The sequence below is a fragment of the Phodopus roborovskii genome, unplaced genomic scaffold, assembly GCF_943737965.1.
Source record: "Phodopus roborovskii unplaced genomic scaffold, PHOROB, whole genome shotgun sequence".
Lineage (NCBI taxonomy): Eukaryota > Metazoa > Chordata > Mammalia > Rodentia > Cricetidae > Phodopus > Phodopus roborovskii.
This window is the reverse complement of record NW_026126524.1, coordinates 709,944-727,032: the sequence shown is the minus strand read 5'-3', so window position 1 is coordinate 727,032 and position 17,089 is coordinate 709,944. Positions and strand designations below refer to the sequence as shown.

Below are 17,089 nucleotides of genomic sequence, written 5' to 3'. Positions count from 1 at the left end.
CCATTCATTCATTCCTTCCTTTCATCAGATGCCTTATTGTCTTAAGTGCTGAGGATGTAATGACAAGACAGTTTTCTCATGTTCTTGATGGGATTGTATTATAGTGAGGAAAATAATGAACATGTGAAGTAATTGGTTATTACTCTGGTGCCATATAGTTACCCTGTTTCCAACCCCATTGGGTCAGTAGAGATGGGAACATTGTTCTTAGAGGGAAGGCTTCAGAAGGACTGTATAAGGTGATATTGGAGATTTAGAATAATCTAACAGTGTGAAGAACAAAGGGTGAGCTACTTCAGTGCCGAAGTGCAGGTGTGGATCTGTGATTCGTAGCCTGGACATCTTCAGAAAACCAGCTTGGTATGGATGGGAATAAGAGGAAGGATTTGATAGGTCTTGATCACACAGCAACTTCTCCGTAGGAATCTCCTGTCCCTTCCAAACAGTGGTAGCCATTTAAATGATGTAAGGAGATTTAATTATCTTTACAACAATTATTTGAAAGGTAGGTAGTTCAGAGGTTACAATAGAAGTAGGAAAAGAAGACTCGGTTTTGTCTGGATGAGATGTCAAGAGTGGGTAGGAACAGTCAAGTGGAGTGTGTAGGCTTGAGATCTCTTTAGGAAGAAGTGATTAGATTTGTTACTGAACTAAATGTATGAGAGAAAAGGAGGAAGGATAAGTTAACGGCTTCCAAATTTCCAGCTTGGGCAACTCATGGAAGTCCATGATGGTGAGGTGGTTGGAGCATTTCCTGTTTCTATTGACTGAGATTCTTATGACACTTAGCTAAATAGTGTAGGTGACTTCTATTTATAAGTAAGGAGCACATAGACAGGTCAGGACAGATGGTACACACTTAAAAATTGATTTTTAAAGTTAGGAGAATGAATAGAGTGATCTAGGGAACAAGTAAAGAAGAGAATGGGACTTCAGATGGTGTCTAGCTTTAGAAATTTATAAAATTGAAAGGTGTAAAATAAAGGAGATGAGAACAGCTTGAACAGCATGATAGAAGGAAAACAGAAGTATTTGGTGTTATGAAAATTAGAAGAAGCTAATTGTTTCAATAATATTGGATAAATTAAATGATATTGGAAGCTAGTAAAATGGGAGAGGAAAATGTTTACTGGATACTTTACATTTTGTTTTTAGTGACCTTGATAAAAGTAGTTAAGAGTAGTAGATTGGAATGAGTTGAATAAAGTATTACTGTATCTGCATTTTCTGTTTATGTATAAAAATAGGCTTCTCCTGTATTCCGGAACACTAGGATTCAGAATAATAAATGAAGATAATAAAGGAGAGGGCATAGAAGGGAATGAAAGGGAACTATCTTTCAGAATCCTGAATTAGGTAGAAAAGATTGGAGAGGACCATGCTATCAAAGCTAAGGAGTTTTACTGAAAGTGAGGCAGACAAATGGACTGGCAGCTGAAGACGGGAGTGGTAGTAGAACATGATGGCCCTTTCAGTAGTTAGGACAAGAAAAAAATGAGTGTTTTCCCCTTAAAGACTTATTTAATTCAGGCGGTGATGTTGCCTTTAATCCCAGCAATTGAGAGGCAGAGGCAGAGGCAGGTGGATCCCTGTGAATTTGAGGCCAACATGTCTACAGAGCAAGTTCAGGACAGCCAGGCCTATTACTCAGAGAAATCCTGTCTCCATGTATTATGTATGCAGTGTTCTGCCTGTATGTATGTCTGCACGGCAGAAAAGAGGGCACCAGATCTTATTATAGATGGTTGTGAGCCTTCATGTGGTTGATGGGCAGTGAACTCAGGATCTCTGAAATAGCAGCCAGCACTCTTAACCTCTGAGCTGTCTCTCAAGCCCGAACCTAACATCTTTGAAAGAAACCAAAGGGGAGGATTCTATTGCCTCAGTCTGAGAATAGCTTTTGATAGCAGAGGAGATACTATTCTGATTAAATGGCTTGAAAAAAAAAAAACAAAACAAAATATAGGGATAAATATGGTTATAGAAATTAGAGGCTAAAGTTATTGGCTGGGAGTCTATTTTCTCAAGGTAGTGTCAGGTATAAGGTTGCTTGGAAGGGCTATATGCAGAGGGAAATTTAAGGCGAGAATAAGACATGTGGAATAGCTGTGCTGAGAGTAAGAAAATATATTTATAAAACATTGACCATACAGTATAGCCCTTTAAAGGCTTTAATAGAGCACACACTACTGTAAGGTTTTGTTTAAAGACAAATGCTTATTCTTACCATTATCCAATTAGATCTCATCCTTTACTGTCAGTTGCCATCATAAATTAGGAGCAAGGGTCCCACAAGCACCACATTGCCCTGATGATGATAGTCAGATGAGTTGTCTGCGGCAGCTCTCAGATTCTTTCAGCTTCTTCCCAGGCGTCCTGCCTTCCTTCTGATCCTCTTAAGGCTGAGTGTTATTACTTTTAGTCTGATGGTCCTCATTACATGTTAGATTGCCTTATAAAAATGTATATTCCATCCATCCTTGTCCTTAAGATTTTTGACTTCCAGGTCTACTTCTCTAACCCCTACACCATCCTTCCACTTGCTTCCTGGTTTTATCTTCTTTTTAGTGTACAATATTAGTGTTGCTTTTCTATTTCTTTCATTGTATTTTCCTGATTAACAGCCTCATGACACTTTATTTTATTAGCTTTCTTGTATTTGTTTGTGAATGTCTGTGTTATGAGACCTTCAGTGCATAGGAAGCATCTTTGTATCCCTTTTATACCCTTTCTGTAGCAGCTGTTCTTGGAGTCTGTATTCTGCATGTTGCTGTTTGTCCCTTTTGTTCTTCCCTTCTGTTAGGGAGGGATGCCCTTGACATTGGAGTCTTCCCTTGCTGTTGCTTGGTGTACTTAGCTTTGTCTGTTGACTTACCAGTGCTTCTGTTCCAGGATGGAAGATTCCTTACTATTTCTTCTTTGTGTTCTGCTACCTTGGGCTTAATCCTGTTTCTCATGGTGTCACTCAAGGGTTCCTATACATATACATATATGAGATATTATGTACATGACTGTATATTTAAACAGAAACTGTTGATAGACACTAAAATTTTAATATAGGTATCTTCACAGTATTACTAAATTTGTAGTTGGTTTTAGTAGTAAACTCTTGGAACCTTCCCCTCCAAGTAGTAAGAAATAAACTAAAAAGTTTTAAAATTTAGGCAGTATGGCTATCTGGTGATTTGTTACTTTTAAAATCTTGACGTGATACGCATATGTTAGAGTAAACAAGTAAAGCACTTGTTTCCTTAGAACTTTCAAAAATGTAATTCTATTTACTTAATTAGCTTTGTAAAGCCACTGTCAGTTTTGCCTTATGCAAAAATTAAATACAAACTGGCTTTCTGTTTCAGGGAAGCAAGCAATGGGATAGAAAAAAAAGGAAAGAAAAAATCTGTAGGTCGTCCTCCTGGCCCATATACAAGAAAAATGATTCAAAAAACTGCTGAGCCATCTTTGGTAAGAGAGTATGTTTGTAAATGTTTCGGTAAACATCCATGTAATTATTAAGTGAGTGTTTGATTCCAGTTACAGCAGGACATTTTAAAAAGTATGTTCTCTTCCTTTTTTTAAGTATTTATTTATTTATTTTTGTAATTTTCCAGGATAAGGAATCAGTTTCAGAGAATCCTGCATTGGATTTACCTTGCTCTATAGGGTAAATAGTTAATTTTTTTTCTTTCCTAGGACTTTTCTTTGTGAGGGAATTAGTATTTCTATTGTTATGTAATATAGTTGTTATACCATTTACATTCTTTTGTCTCAGGAGAACTGAGGGAATTGCACATTCATCCAGTACCTCAGATGTGGACCTCACAGGTGCTTCCAGTGCAAAAGAAACTACCTCATCTAGCATTTCCAGGCATTATGGGTAGGTGTTTAATATTTTACCTCTGGCCTTAAGATCCATCCATCCATCCATCCATCCATCCATCCATCCATCCATCCAGTTTGCAACTCTTTCTGTAGACCAGGCTTGCCTTGAACTCAGAGATTGGAACTCTCTGCCTCTGTCTTGAGTGCTGGAATTAAAATTTTTACCATCATTGCCTGGTTTTTTTGTTTTGTCTTTTAATTAAATTAAAATTCTTTTCCTAAAAGCTTTGTGAGCCAGTGATGTATTATTTTTTTGGGGGGGGGGGTTAACTTACAAAACCTTAGGTGACTTAAAGGCAACTATATTACTGTGAAACATAGTTGACAACTCATAAAAGTACATTCATGTAAATCCCTGCATAACTTATAGACATTTCCAAAAAGAATTCCACTCTAGTGAATTCCCACAGTTTTTATAACTGAAGGGGAGTCTTGTAACTTTTTATGCTTTCTGAGTCTTGTGAGTTTCCTAATTCAGTTTCCTTAACACTTACCAACCCTTTAAAAAAAGTTTGCTTGTTCTTTCAAAATAAAAAATACACATGCGCTGGATGATGGTGGTGCACACCTTTAATCCCAGCACTCAGGAGGCAGAGGCAGGAAGATCTCTGGGTTTGAGACCAGCCTGGTCTATAGAACGAGTTCTAGGACAGCCCAGGCTACACAAAGAAACCCTGCCTTGATGTTCCCCCTCCCCATCCAAATACAGACAGACACACACTCCCACTGATGTATTTTGGATGTGGGTTTGCACACGCTTGTGTGCATAGAGATCATAAAGTAGTTGATGGTCTTTCATCTTTTTGCTTCTGTCAGATTGGTGGCAAGTGCCTTTATTCATTGAGCCATGCTTTCATTTGCAACTCAATCCTCCCACCTCGGTCCACTTTCAGTCCAATATAAGTGCGTATCAGATTTATTTAGAAATATATGCCCTGGCCATTGTGTATAATATGCTGTACACATTTCTGTTAAAGCTGCCCCCAGCTCCTTTTTTTTTTTTTTTTTTTTGGTGGGGTGGGGGACAGATCTCCATGTAGCTTTGGCTGTTGTGGAACTCACTATGTAGAGCAGGGTGGCTTCACAGAGATCTGCCTGCCTTTGCCGTCAGAGTTCTGGGACTGAAAGTGTGTGTCACCACACCTGGCTTCTGTTCTATACAAGTGTATCTTGCTTTGGGATGGGTTTTATATTTTAAATGTCTGAATCAAACACAGCCTTTTTCAGGTACTAAGATTCTAAACTCTGATTAGGAAAACATCTTAGGAGACATATTCTTTTCCCTACCCTAGAGTATCTGACTCTAGAAAAAGAACTCGCACAGGAAGATCTTGGCCTGCTGCAATACCACATTTGCGGAGAAGGAGAGGTCGCCTTCCAAGAAGAGCACTCCAGACTCAGAACTCAGAAGTTATGAAAGATGATGAAGGCAAAGAAGATTATCAGTTTGAAGAACTTAACACAGAAATCCTGAATAACTTAGCCGATCAGGAGCTGCAACTCAATCACCTGAAAAACTCTATCACTAGTTACTTTGGTGCTGCAGGTAGAATAGCATGCGGTGAGAAATACCGAGTTTTGGCTCGTCGGGTGACGCTTGATGGAAAGGTGCAGTACCTTGTGGAATGGGAAGGAGCAACTGCATCCTGACCTTTGGACTGAATATTATGTTCACTGCACTCACTTTCTGTTGGTTTAAAGCCCTAAAAGAGTGTGGGTTGTATTATCTTTCTTAAAAAAACAAGCAAACTGAAAACACAGAAAAATTCACAGGAGATGATACTAGCCTTAACATGTACTTGTCACTGTTATGGATGTTGTCATAAAAAGATATCTTTTAAAAATCAGAGGAGAGACTTAATTTTTTAATTCTTAAGGTTTGTAGTATGTTTCTAGGATAGGATATTAAATATGATTCAAACCCATGCATGGTGTTAGATACTTTTTTCTGATTATTCCATTGAGTCCATTTTTGTGATTAGTGGTTACCAGAGCAAACAGATCATGTAGATAGCACAAGTATTTGGAGAAACATTGTGTGTTTTGTTACCAAAATGCTGGAAAAATTTATTCAATACCCTTTAGATTTCATAAAGTGCAGTGTATATAATGTCTACTGAAAGACTGTAAAATACTGAAATTTCTTTCAAGCAAATGTAAAAAATATATTGAGCCTGTAAATTGCTCTGTGACTAGACTTCATTGTCGTCTTAATATATTCTTTGCATGTACATGTATATACACATGTGTGTATATATATGTGTGTGATTATGTGACCTATGCAATACAAATTATGGGAATGGGCAGCTTTGGAGTATATATCCCATAATTCTTATTTCAGGAATAGTTGCAGTATTTACACAGCAGCATTTCTTCTCAGGCTTTTATTGGGTGCTGTTGCTTGCTATGTATGAAGAGAAATGTGTCAGACAAGTTTAGTGTGTACTGGAGAAGGGTGTGAACAACAGTGTTCATGGGCTTTTAGAATGCTTTCCAGTCCTTGTAACTCAAATGTTCAGTACCTAAAACAAATTCAAGTGATACCTACATTATCCTATTGGAAGTGACATTTTCAATTTATCGTGGCACATTATGATTGTAAATGTCTCAGTTTTAACAGTAAGTCTGTAGGAGCCCAGTGAAGACTCCTGAAATGTCTGTAGTAATTGTTAGTCATGTTTGAATAAGCGTAGTATGAACAAAGTATTTTATTGCACAGGGTTAACAAACAGTATGTTGCTAGCTGAGGCTAACTGCTGTTTTATTACAACATTACCTCTTGTTTTTATAAAATGTACCAAGATTTAAATTGATATTTTTATTTTACCTGTTAAAAAAGTTTCTTTTATCACGTTAGAGTTGTCTTCTGTTTCTTTTTGTTTTGTTTGTTTTCTTTCTTAGCCAAAGAGTAAACAGAAAAATATTGTTTAGGTAGCTCTTCATTTTACTTTTTAAACGATTGGTGGATTGTAGACTAAACATTGGGGAAACTTCTGCCAAAATGGAAAATCTGTGAAGTGTATTGATGACAGAATGGTAAAACTGTGGGTTAGTGCTTATTTATTCCATTAATTGATTATTTGACTGTTTTTAAAGAAACATGTTTTATTTCTTTAAGCATCTTCAAAAGATGACTTTTCTTGTCACATTATAGCCAAAAGAAGCAGAGAACTTCATTGTCCTGCATTTGGTTCCTGGTTGACCAGGTATAAATGAGCTTTACAAAGTGCAAATTACAAACTGTCACTTCTGTTCACCTCCACCAAAACTTGATTTCCCCTAGCTATTAATTTAAAAGTTGCCTTTCCTGCAGCTGCAATATTTTGAATAATACACAGAGATTGTGTTGATTTTTGAATGTTTGTTTATATCTAGGGGTAATGGAAAATGTAATTCCCGTGTAACCTTATTCACTCTAGCTGTATCATATTTCATTTCCCCAAACCTTTCATTCTAACTGAACACCAGCAGTATTTCTAATAATCCTTTAAGATGCCCAGAAGACAGTTATCAAGCTGAACCGTCTTTAGGCGTGATCATTGTGAATGTCTGTTTTCTTTTATCATGGTGGCTCACATGGCTCTGATGTTCAGTTTGTATTTTTGAAATTGCTTTACTTAGAATTAAAACAGACCAACATTAAATGTGTGTATTTTTTAAAGAGCTAATGAGTTTTTCTTCTGTATCTGTTTGAAAATACACACTGGCACAGTAGTAAACTGCCTTTATTTAGGAAGGGAAAGACTTTCTGATTCTACTTTTATTGTTGAGCTCATCTTTAAAGACCTTCACTTTCATCTCCTTTTGCTCAGAGAAAATAACATTAATAAATACTGTGTGCTCATCTTAAATGATATTTTTAAAGAGGTTATTTAGGCAGCTTGTATCAAGATTTATATTTGAAAGACAGTATGTCTCTGTTCCACCCTCTTCAGACTTTGCAACTGTTTCTTGTACACAGGTATTGGGGCACAGGTAAAAAGATTTACCAGTGTTGCTAAATGTTTTGTCACTAAACTATAGAATGAAAAATTGTGAAAATTATATACCTTCCTTCCTTTTTTTTTTTTTTTTTTTTCATTTAAGAGAAAAACAAAGGAGCAAGGAAGCTATAAACCCTGGTGTCTGCTGGCATAGGCAGACATGGAATAGGACAAGCTATGCCTTTTGCGTTAGGCCCCAGCAGGTTCAGCACACAGTCACAAGGCAGAACTGGGTTTTTAGAAAAAGCGTGGAAGTGTGCCCAGGTTTTGGAAAAAGGTAGAAGAGGAGGAAAAGGCTAATTCAGAAGAGCAGGTAGACTTAAGAGAGACTTGACAGCAGCTCCAGAAAGAGACAGTAGTAGCCCTTATTTTAATCTCTCTCCTTTGTAATTTAAAACATTTTTTAATGACCCTGATAGTGCATGAGAAACCAGTTCTTACAAGAACTATAAATTCTCAATGCTTGTCTCAAACTCCTGAGCTCAGGCTATCTTCCTGTCCTCTGAAGAACCCGAGGTTACGAGTTTGTGTAATGCCAGGCCAGTCTGTAAGTTCTAATATCTAATGGAAGTCAGACCTTGCCAGGAAAGTTAGTGGAAGTTCATTGTGTGTGAGTTGAGGTTGTCCCATCTTCATTTTTTTGTTGGCAGGTTAATGTCCAAATATTTGTATTTGGTTTCTGTATTTAGATTCCTCTATCAGTATTGGAGATAAAATTGTGTTTTGGGTTACTTTATTGTGTTCCTGCTAGGCACTATTAAATTTTGGTTGGCATGTGTTCTGTCTTAAAACAGTTACTAGTGTTTGAAAGAAGTTCTTTTATGAGCCGGGCAATGGTGGCACACACCTTTAGTCCCAGCACTCGGGAGGCAGAGGCAGGCAGATCTCGGTGAGTTCGAGACCAGCCTGGTCTATAAGAGCAAGTACCAGGACAGCCTCCAAAACCACAGAGAAACCCTGTCTTGAAAAACAAAAACACAAAAAACAAAACAAAAATTTGTTTTATGGCTAAGGGAGATAACCATGCAATAGTGGCAGGTAGCCACCTGCCACCAACTCCCACCCCCTCTCCCCAAGCCCTCTCTATGAAGAAACTTTCTTTCTTAATTATATTTGAATACAAAACTCCAGAAGTCCATTTTTTTCCCCCCTCTTAAGGCATTTAATATGTCAGTCTTTTTTGCTCAGGAAAATAAAAACTTGACAGTTAAATTGTAAATTAAGAACTTTATCCAATCTTAGGTGTTTCTCTAATTGGTGTTAATTAGGGAGTCTAGACATCTCTGATACATTCTAACTTTGTAAGCAAACCAGTTGAATCTCTGTAAAGAAAATTGATGGGTGCCAGGTGGTGAGGTGGTACACAGCTTTAATCCCAGCATTTGGAAGGCAGAGGCAGGTGGATCTCTTTGAGTTCGAGGCCAACCTGGTCTACAGAGTGAGTTCCAGGACAAGTTCCAAAAGGTACAGAGAAAATTGATGGGAGTACATAAAAATGTAAGTTATAATACTAGGGTCTTAGAGTAATAGCTCCATAAAATGCTAATTTTCTTCACACTTAAAATTAGAATAAGCTCAGTGTGCTGGTGAATGCCAGCATCTCATTGTTTGAGAGGCTGAGATAGGAGGATTAAGATTTAGTACAACTCGAATCCTAGCATTTAGGAGATAGAGGCAGGTGGCTCTCTGTGAGTTCAAGGTCAACCTGGTCTACAGAGTGAGTTCTAGGACACCCAAGGCTGTTACACAGAGAAACCCTGTCTCCTAAGAACAAAAAAATCAGATGCCAGCCTGGGCTTCTTACACAGTGAGACTTTTCATCTTAAATTTTTAATTTGTACAAATGATAAAAATCACAAATAAGATGACTGCCCATTAGTACCTGGTAGCATCTTTGTTAGCCTACTCCTCTTGTTACATTTCTGGAGTTGTCTATAAAAATTGGATTCTTAGTAATTCCTTTTTCTTCAAGGAATGTAATTTGTTGCTTAAAAACGATTTCCCATTGGATCTAAACAAGCCTGTTAAACCTTCACAGATAATATATTACATACTTTTGGATGAAACAAAAATCCTGTTCAGAATTCCTAGTCTAGCTATGTGTCAGAAAACAGGCCTGTAATACTTTACTAGCACTTGACAGTCTTGAGATGGGAGTTTGTAGCCCGCTTGTGACCCAGTAGGAAGATTTTCTCAAAATCCTAGTCTATGTCCTGTTTCTTGTATTTATAGTCAGCCATCTTTTTGTTTCTTTAAGGCATGCATTCTTCTTGGAGCTGATAAGATCCTGAACATACAAATTTGGTGTATGGAGAGGGATCAGTAATAGAACCCTGGATAACATTTTGTTCAGCTGAATCTGACCCCCCCCTCAAAATTATTTAGTGTTGGAATTTTCTAAGGTCTCATGTGAACAGCATGTTTGTGGAGTTTATAGAATGTACTCAATGCTTTTACGATCAGCGATGTGAAAGTAGTACATTAATGTGTCTTTTGAAGGCTTGAGTGGTCTGTACAGGTCGTGGACTCCCCTGGCCTCCTTTGTTTTTGTCTTCTTATAGCCTAGTCTTTGGAGAATTAATACCATTTTATATTGTTGTTTTATTCTACCATTGTTATTTCATCCACTATTACTTAATGATGTGATAAAAAAAAGTTGGTGCCCAGCCAGGTAGTGGTGGTGACACACTAGGGCTGCTTAGTGGTCTCCTTCTGGAGGCAGAGTTGATGCCCATCAGAATAGACTTTTGTTCTGTAACTTTTGTTTTCTGTGTAGCCCTGGCTGTCTTGGAACTCACTCTGTAGACCAGGCTGGCCTGGAACTCACAGAGATCCTCATATCTCTGCCTCCTGAGTGCTGGGATTAAAGGTATGCACCATCACTGCCCGGTTCTGAATGTACTGTACTTTAAACAGCTAGTTACAAGTTTAAAAAAATGTTATTTAATACTGTTAGTGGAATGCAAAGAAATTTTTCCTAAACAGAATTTGAAATAACACAACTACTAAAAGGCTTTTTTTTTTTTTTTTTTTAAAAGATTTATTTATGCATATAGTGTTTTGCCTACATGCCAGAAGAGGGCACCAGATCTCATTACAGATGGTTGTGAGCTACCATGTGGTTGCTGGGAATTGAACTCATGACCTCTGGAAGAACAGGCAGTGCTCTGGAAGAACGGAACAGAGCCATCTCTCCATCTCCACTAAAATTTTTTGTTGAATTTTTTTAGTTTTAGTTTGAAAAATTGAAACTACTTATGTTTTTTTCTTCAAATTTATGTGCATGACTGAGTGCCTGCACGTATGTATGTGCACCACTTGGGTCTGAAGAGATGGTCTGATTCTCTGAAATTGGTTACAGTTATGAAATGTCTGTGGTGATAAGAATTGAACCTGGGTCCTCTGGGAGAGAGCAAATGCTCTTAATTGCTGAACCATGTCTCCAGCCCCAAACATAAAGATAGCACTGAAGATTAGTTCTTTGAGGAGCCTTTTGGGTCATTATGACTCAGTTTTGATTCCTAGATTTTCTTCTCCTTGGTTACTTCCAGATTTCAAGATTATGCCGAGTCTGCAGTGCAAAAATGTCTGTTTTGTGCCTCCCTGTCTCTTTTATTAGGGTCTTAATGTAAACCATGTCAGTTCTGAATTTGTAGTTGTCAGTTTGTAGTTTAAGATGGTTGTGAATTCCTGATCCTCTTGCTTCTACCTCCTGACTGCTGGAATCACACTTTTCATTTTCTTTAAGATTAGTTTTTACTTTAAATTATGTACATGTGTGTGGGTGGCTGTGGGAGGGGGGTATGGACATGTGAGTTCAGGTGCCCTTAGACACCTGAGATGTACGTGGGTGTTGGGAAATAGAGCAGTCTGTGTTCTTAACCTCTGAGACAGTCTTCCATCCCACTGTAGTCATTTTTGATAACTCTTGTAAATCATAATTTTTGTTGTTTGAGTCATGCTTGTCTGAATTCTTGACTGTCCAGGGTTTCTCTATTGCTTTGAAGCCTGTCCTGGAACTGGCTTTGTAGACCAGGCTGGCTTCAAACTCACAGAGATCTGTCTGCCTCTGCCTCCTGAGTGCTGGGATTAAAGGTGTGCGCCACCCATGCCTGGCCCCTTGCTTCTACTTCTCAAGTGCTGGGATTATATGCACACAGCACCATGCCTAGCTCAGGGTTGGTTCTTAAGCAGCTTCTGAACCAGCTTAAAAAGAAAAAAAAAAAAAAAAAAAAAAAAAGAAAGAAAGAAAAAAAAGAATGCCTTCTTATTTGAGGGTTTTCTTTATGAAAATATTTTTACTGTGCTTGGTGGCCCATGTCTTTAATCCCAGTTAATGGAGGCAGAAGCAAGCAAGGTTTCTCTCAAGTTTGAGGTCAGTTTGGTATGCATGGTGAGTTACAGACCATTCAGGCCTACACAGTGAGACAGTTGTCTCAATAAATAATAAGTAAAATTAAAAATAGAGACTATTTGGAAGCTGTAGAGATGACTCAGTGGCCACAGTGCTTAGTGTATAAGCATTTGGAGCCAAGTTTGAATCTCTAACACCTACATAGAGCTAGGAAGGGCAGTGTACACCAATAACCCCAGTTCTGAGGGGTGGAGACAGTTCTGGAGGGTGGAGACCGGTATATTCTGGGGGTTTACTAGCCATCTCACCAAAATGATGAGCTGCAGAGTCAGTGAGTGAAGATCAATAGAGGAAGGTACCAGTGTTGACCTCTGTCTTCCTCATGCTCATGTATGGGTGAGCAGCATGCCACACCCTACTCCACCCCATTTTTGGCATACGGAGCTTTTGTGAAATTATGCATGTTATTGTAGTGCCGTGTATGTGATCCTTATGGAGATGAGTTTGGGGAGGGACTTGTATGCTTGCAACCCAGTCTAGGAGATTGCTGTTCTTTTAAAAAGTATTTACTTCTTGCTTTTCAAGACAAGGTTTCTCTGTGTAGCCCTGGCTGTCCTGGAATTCACTCTGTAGATCAGGCTGGGATTAAAGGTGTGGGCCAACAGGACCCAGCTCAAGATTTCTGTTATGTGCCTGTCTTTTCATGTTGTCAATGGAAGTCATATTTTAATCCATGTTTATTCGTAGTGTGTTAAGTAGTTTTTTCCTTTTTCCTACTTAGGTTATATACTCTAGTATATAATAAATGAAAAGATTTTAAGCAGGATTTTCTGGGGAAAGTGTTTATGTAAATAACACTTTGAACCTTGTTTTAACAGTTCTGAGTTAGACTCCAAGACTTAAGACAGATTGGTGTTCTCTTACTTGTTCACTAAAGATTTTGCTTTTCACTTTGTTTTTCTTGATTATGGAGTAGATGTGGAAGTTTGACAGATCTAATTGCTGTATGACTAATGTAGGTAAGAGTAACTTGATTTGCTTTGTAACTCTAATCTTTCTTACCTGGTAAACAGATTGCAGCCACCTGGTTTTCTGGTAACTGGCGGTTGGAGTAAGACCATTGCTGGAGTTGCTTCTGCCTAATGTGGAGTTAAAGGCAGTTGATACAACTTTCTAGCCCAGTGGACTAGAGGGGGGGATAAAAAATACTTTCATAGTAATTTAGTATTTTTACAGGTAAAACTCCCTAACGGTGATTATAGGCATGATCATAACATGATCATAATTTATAATTTTTAAATTTAAATTCTAATATTTGAATTTCAACATAAAACATATTTTAGAGGATTATAATTAATTTAACAGTAGTTTTATAAAAGTAATGTAATGTTTGTCAAGTAAATTTCTGTTTCATGAACTTGACTAAATCTGTAAGATTTAAGTTACCCATACAAACTTCCACCTTTTTGGATGGGAGTTATTTGACTTGCTTGTGCCAACTTTTGAATTTCTTGGTAGTTAGTTTTATTTTTATTATTTTTTTTCTTTTTTAAACAGGGTTTCTCTTTTGTAGCCCTGGCTGTCCTGGAAACCTTGCTCTGTAGTCCAGACTGGCCTTGAACTCAGAATTGCCTGCCTAGTACTAGGATTAGAGGTGTGTGCCACCACGTCCAGTTGAAACAATTTTTTAAACTTCAAAACTTTAAAACACATTTTATTTTTAATTATATGATATATTTTTGAGGATGTTTGTACATTTGAATGTTTTTGAGGCCTGAAGACGGTGCTGGATGCCCTAGAGTTGGAATTTGCAAACTCATTGTGCTCTTAACCATTAAGGTATCCCCCAAAACTTTTTTTTTTTTTTTTTTTTTTTTTTTTTTTGAGACAGGGTTTCTAGGTAAACTTGGCTGCCCTGGAACTCACCACATAGATCAGGTTGGCCTTGATTTGCCTTTGCCTCCCTAGTGCTGGAATTAAAGCCATGTGCCTCTACTGCCTGGTGGTTTTTGTTGTTTTTTTGAGACAGGATTTCTCTGTGTAACAGTCTTGGCTGTCCTGGAACTCGCTCTGTATAGACCAGTCTGACATGGAATTCACAGAGATGCACCTGCCTCTTCCTCCTGATTAAAGGCATCCACCACCACTGCCCAGTGGTTTTACATCTTGTAAGTTTGTATTTGGTGGCTGCAGTAAAAGCAAGACACATTAACAAAGTTGGAGAGACAAAACCAGCAATTATCTGGCAAGTGTACAGGTGGTGCCCCCTCTGAGGCTCTGAGGGCATCAGTGTTTTGTAGTTTCTGGTTGCCATGGCAGCCCCTTTGTCTAGACATCACCCTAACTTCTAGCATTTTCTTGACATTGCCACTTTTTGCAGTCTTTATCCTTTTACCTATGAGGATAAAGCTCTTAGCTAGAATAAGCCTTTTCTCTTCATGGAATTGTAGGTTAGGTGTTTGTAGCACTAAAACTGAATAACAGAAAGTTGGTTTTTATGGGCAAAGGTTTTGCTGTGTAATTGGCTTGGAGGAGTTTGGAAAAGTTTAGAGAACAAGCTAAAATAAAAAGGCCTAGTATGCTACAAACAAAGCTTAATAGAAACTTTTGGTGAACTCAGAAGACAAGAATACTATTAAGTATGAGGACAGAAAAACCAGTTTTGAAGTTTCAGTTGAGCCACCCTTGTGACACCATGGTAAAGAATTTGCTAGTGTTCTTTGTGCAAGTGTATTTACTTATATTAGAGACACATATGGAGGCCATAGGTTGACTTTTTGTTGTTTTCTATCATTCTTTATTGAAGCCGGGTTGCTATTCTAGAGCTCACCAATTCAGCTTGTTCATCAAGTTTTTTCTGGGTGGGAGAGGTGTCTCATCTTTGTGTCTTGGGTGCTGGGGTTACATGTGTGTCACCACGCTGCCTGGCCTTTCATGTAGATCCTAGGGACACAAACTCTAGTCCTTTACTCACTGGGGTGTTTCCTCAGACTCATTTTTGTGGATGGCTGGGAACAAAAGTGACACACGTTTCTTATTGGCTCTTGTTAGCCATCATTGTAAGGAGAATTGGGACTAAAAGGCAAAAGCCTTGGAAGAAAGCAGACAAGGAAAGCAGTGAGAGTGCCTGCTCCAAATTCTGTGTTGAAATCCTGTATGTAGATCATTTCAGTTGGGTGAATATCAAGGCATCTTTAACATGCTTCTAGCCATCTGAGAAGCAGCAAACCCGTAGACTCACATAGCCACTGTTCTTAACGTAGGTGCATACCCATGTAGGTGGTTTGTTTTGTTTTGGTGCTTATTTTGAGGTAGCATCTCATTACAGAGACCAGGCTGGCCTTGAACTCTTTTTTTTTTTTTTTTTTTTTTTTTCCTTCCTGGAGACAGGGTTTCCACCCGGCTGGCCTTGAACCCTTAAAGATAACATTCATCTCTCCATTACACTGGGTTCCTGTATAAGTTTAATACAAGCAATTTATGCTTTTGTACCCAAATCTTCATAAATGTTTGGATTTTAGGTATTGCAGATACCTTCTCTTTGGCTACCCTGCCTTGCTATTTGTGTCCCAGGGAACTTTCTCTGTTTTCTATGGCTAGTTCTTATATTATTTTAGAGGTTCCTAAACAATGGCATGTTTGAAGTGAGGAATGATCTGGAATCTGGGTGTGGCTTCTGATAGATTAAGTGTATTTTAAGGAGTCTGGGAGTATGTAGGATGTATTAGAGAGGAAAAAGATGGGAGCTTTAAAGCCTATTACTAGGGCTAAGCAGCAATGTGACTGACAGCATGAAGTTTGAGGACTTGGGAAGTTAATGTCATTAAGGACAACAAACAGAAGAGAAGTAGTCATTGAATAAAGCATGAAGATAAGCTTGGCAGGGGGACAGGATACTTTGATGGTAGGTAGTGGGAGAAATGGGGGGTTTTGCATACTGCAGTCCACACCTGCAGCTTCTGCCACATACTCCCCAGATGCTTACATTATTTTATTCTTTTATTTTAACAGTGAGAGAGAGAGAGAGAGAGAGAGAGAGAGAGAGAGAGAGAGAGAGAGAGAGAGAGAGTCAGGCCAGGAGAGGACATTGTTCCCCTGGAACTTAGTTATAGGCAGCTATGAACAGCCCATTATGTGGATGCTGGGAACTGAACTCAGGTTCTCCAAAGAATAGAAAGCTATTAAGTACTGAGCTTTTTATTTTGTTAGTTTTCAGACAGCTTCATGTATCCCAGGTTACCCTGGAGCTCGAAGTTTAGGGTGATCTTGTGCCTCTTCTGATCCTCTTGCCTCTGAGTGCTGGGATTACAGGCACACAACTATAATGCTGCATTTTATGAGGTGTTGGGTTCAAACCTGGGGCTTCAAGTGTATTGAGCAATGCAACAGATTAAGCTGCATTCCCAACCCATACCCCTTATTTTAAAGGCCTGCTCTTAAGTACTTAAGAAAACAGAAGCAGCACATTGGTTTCTTTGTGATGGATACATGACAGGTATGTAGAAAATTTAAATAAAAGTGAGGGTTTTTTTTTTTTTTAGGACTTACATGTTTTTCCTGTATGTTTGTATGTGCATCACATATGTGCTTGGTGTCTGTGGAAGTCAAAAGATAGGTTCCCTGGAACTGGAGTTACTGATGTGTGTGAACCATCTTGTGGGTGCTGGGAACTGAACCTGAGTTCTTGCAAGAGCAACAAGTGCTCTTAACCACCAAGCCATCTCTCCAGCCCCTATAGATGTTTCTTACTTGTTATTACAGTATATAAAAACAATAATTTAGAGCAGAATAAAAATTTTCTAAAAAACCATATTTTTAAAGTAGTATCAATATAATTGGAAAGGATTTCATTTTGATATTCAATTTAAAGGCT

The 17,089-nt window shown here is 38.3% G+C and overlaps 1 protein-coding gene across 2 annotated transcripts in view; it reads left to right on the top strand.

The window, feature by feature from the left end:
* Positions 1-17,089, top strand: part of Mtf2 (metal response element binding transcription factor 2) — a 52,283-nt gene that overhangs the window by 28,842 nt on the left and 6,352 nt on the right. Inside the window, exons 12-15 of one of the 2 annotated variants that reach the window (XM_051198014.1) lie at positions 3,357-3,462; positions 3,609-3,661; positions 3,770-3,874; positions 5,172-7,547. In XM_051198014.1, coding sequence (XP_051053971.1) covers positions 3,357-3,462; positions 3,609-3,661; positions 3,770-3,874; positions 5,172-5,529 — 622 coding nt within the window. In that variant the 3' untranslated portion in view covers positions 5,530-7,547. Of the gene's footprint in view, positions 1-3,356; positions 3,463-3,608; positions 3,662-3,769; positions 3,875-5,171; positions 7,548-17,089 lie in introns of those variants that run through there. The other variant, XM_051198015.1, reaches the window with a different exon arrangement.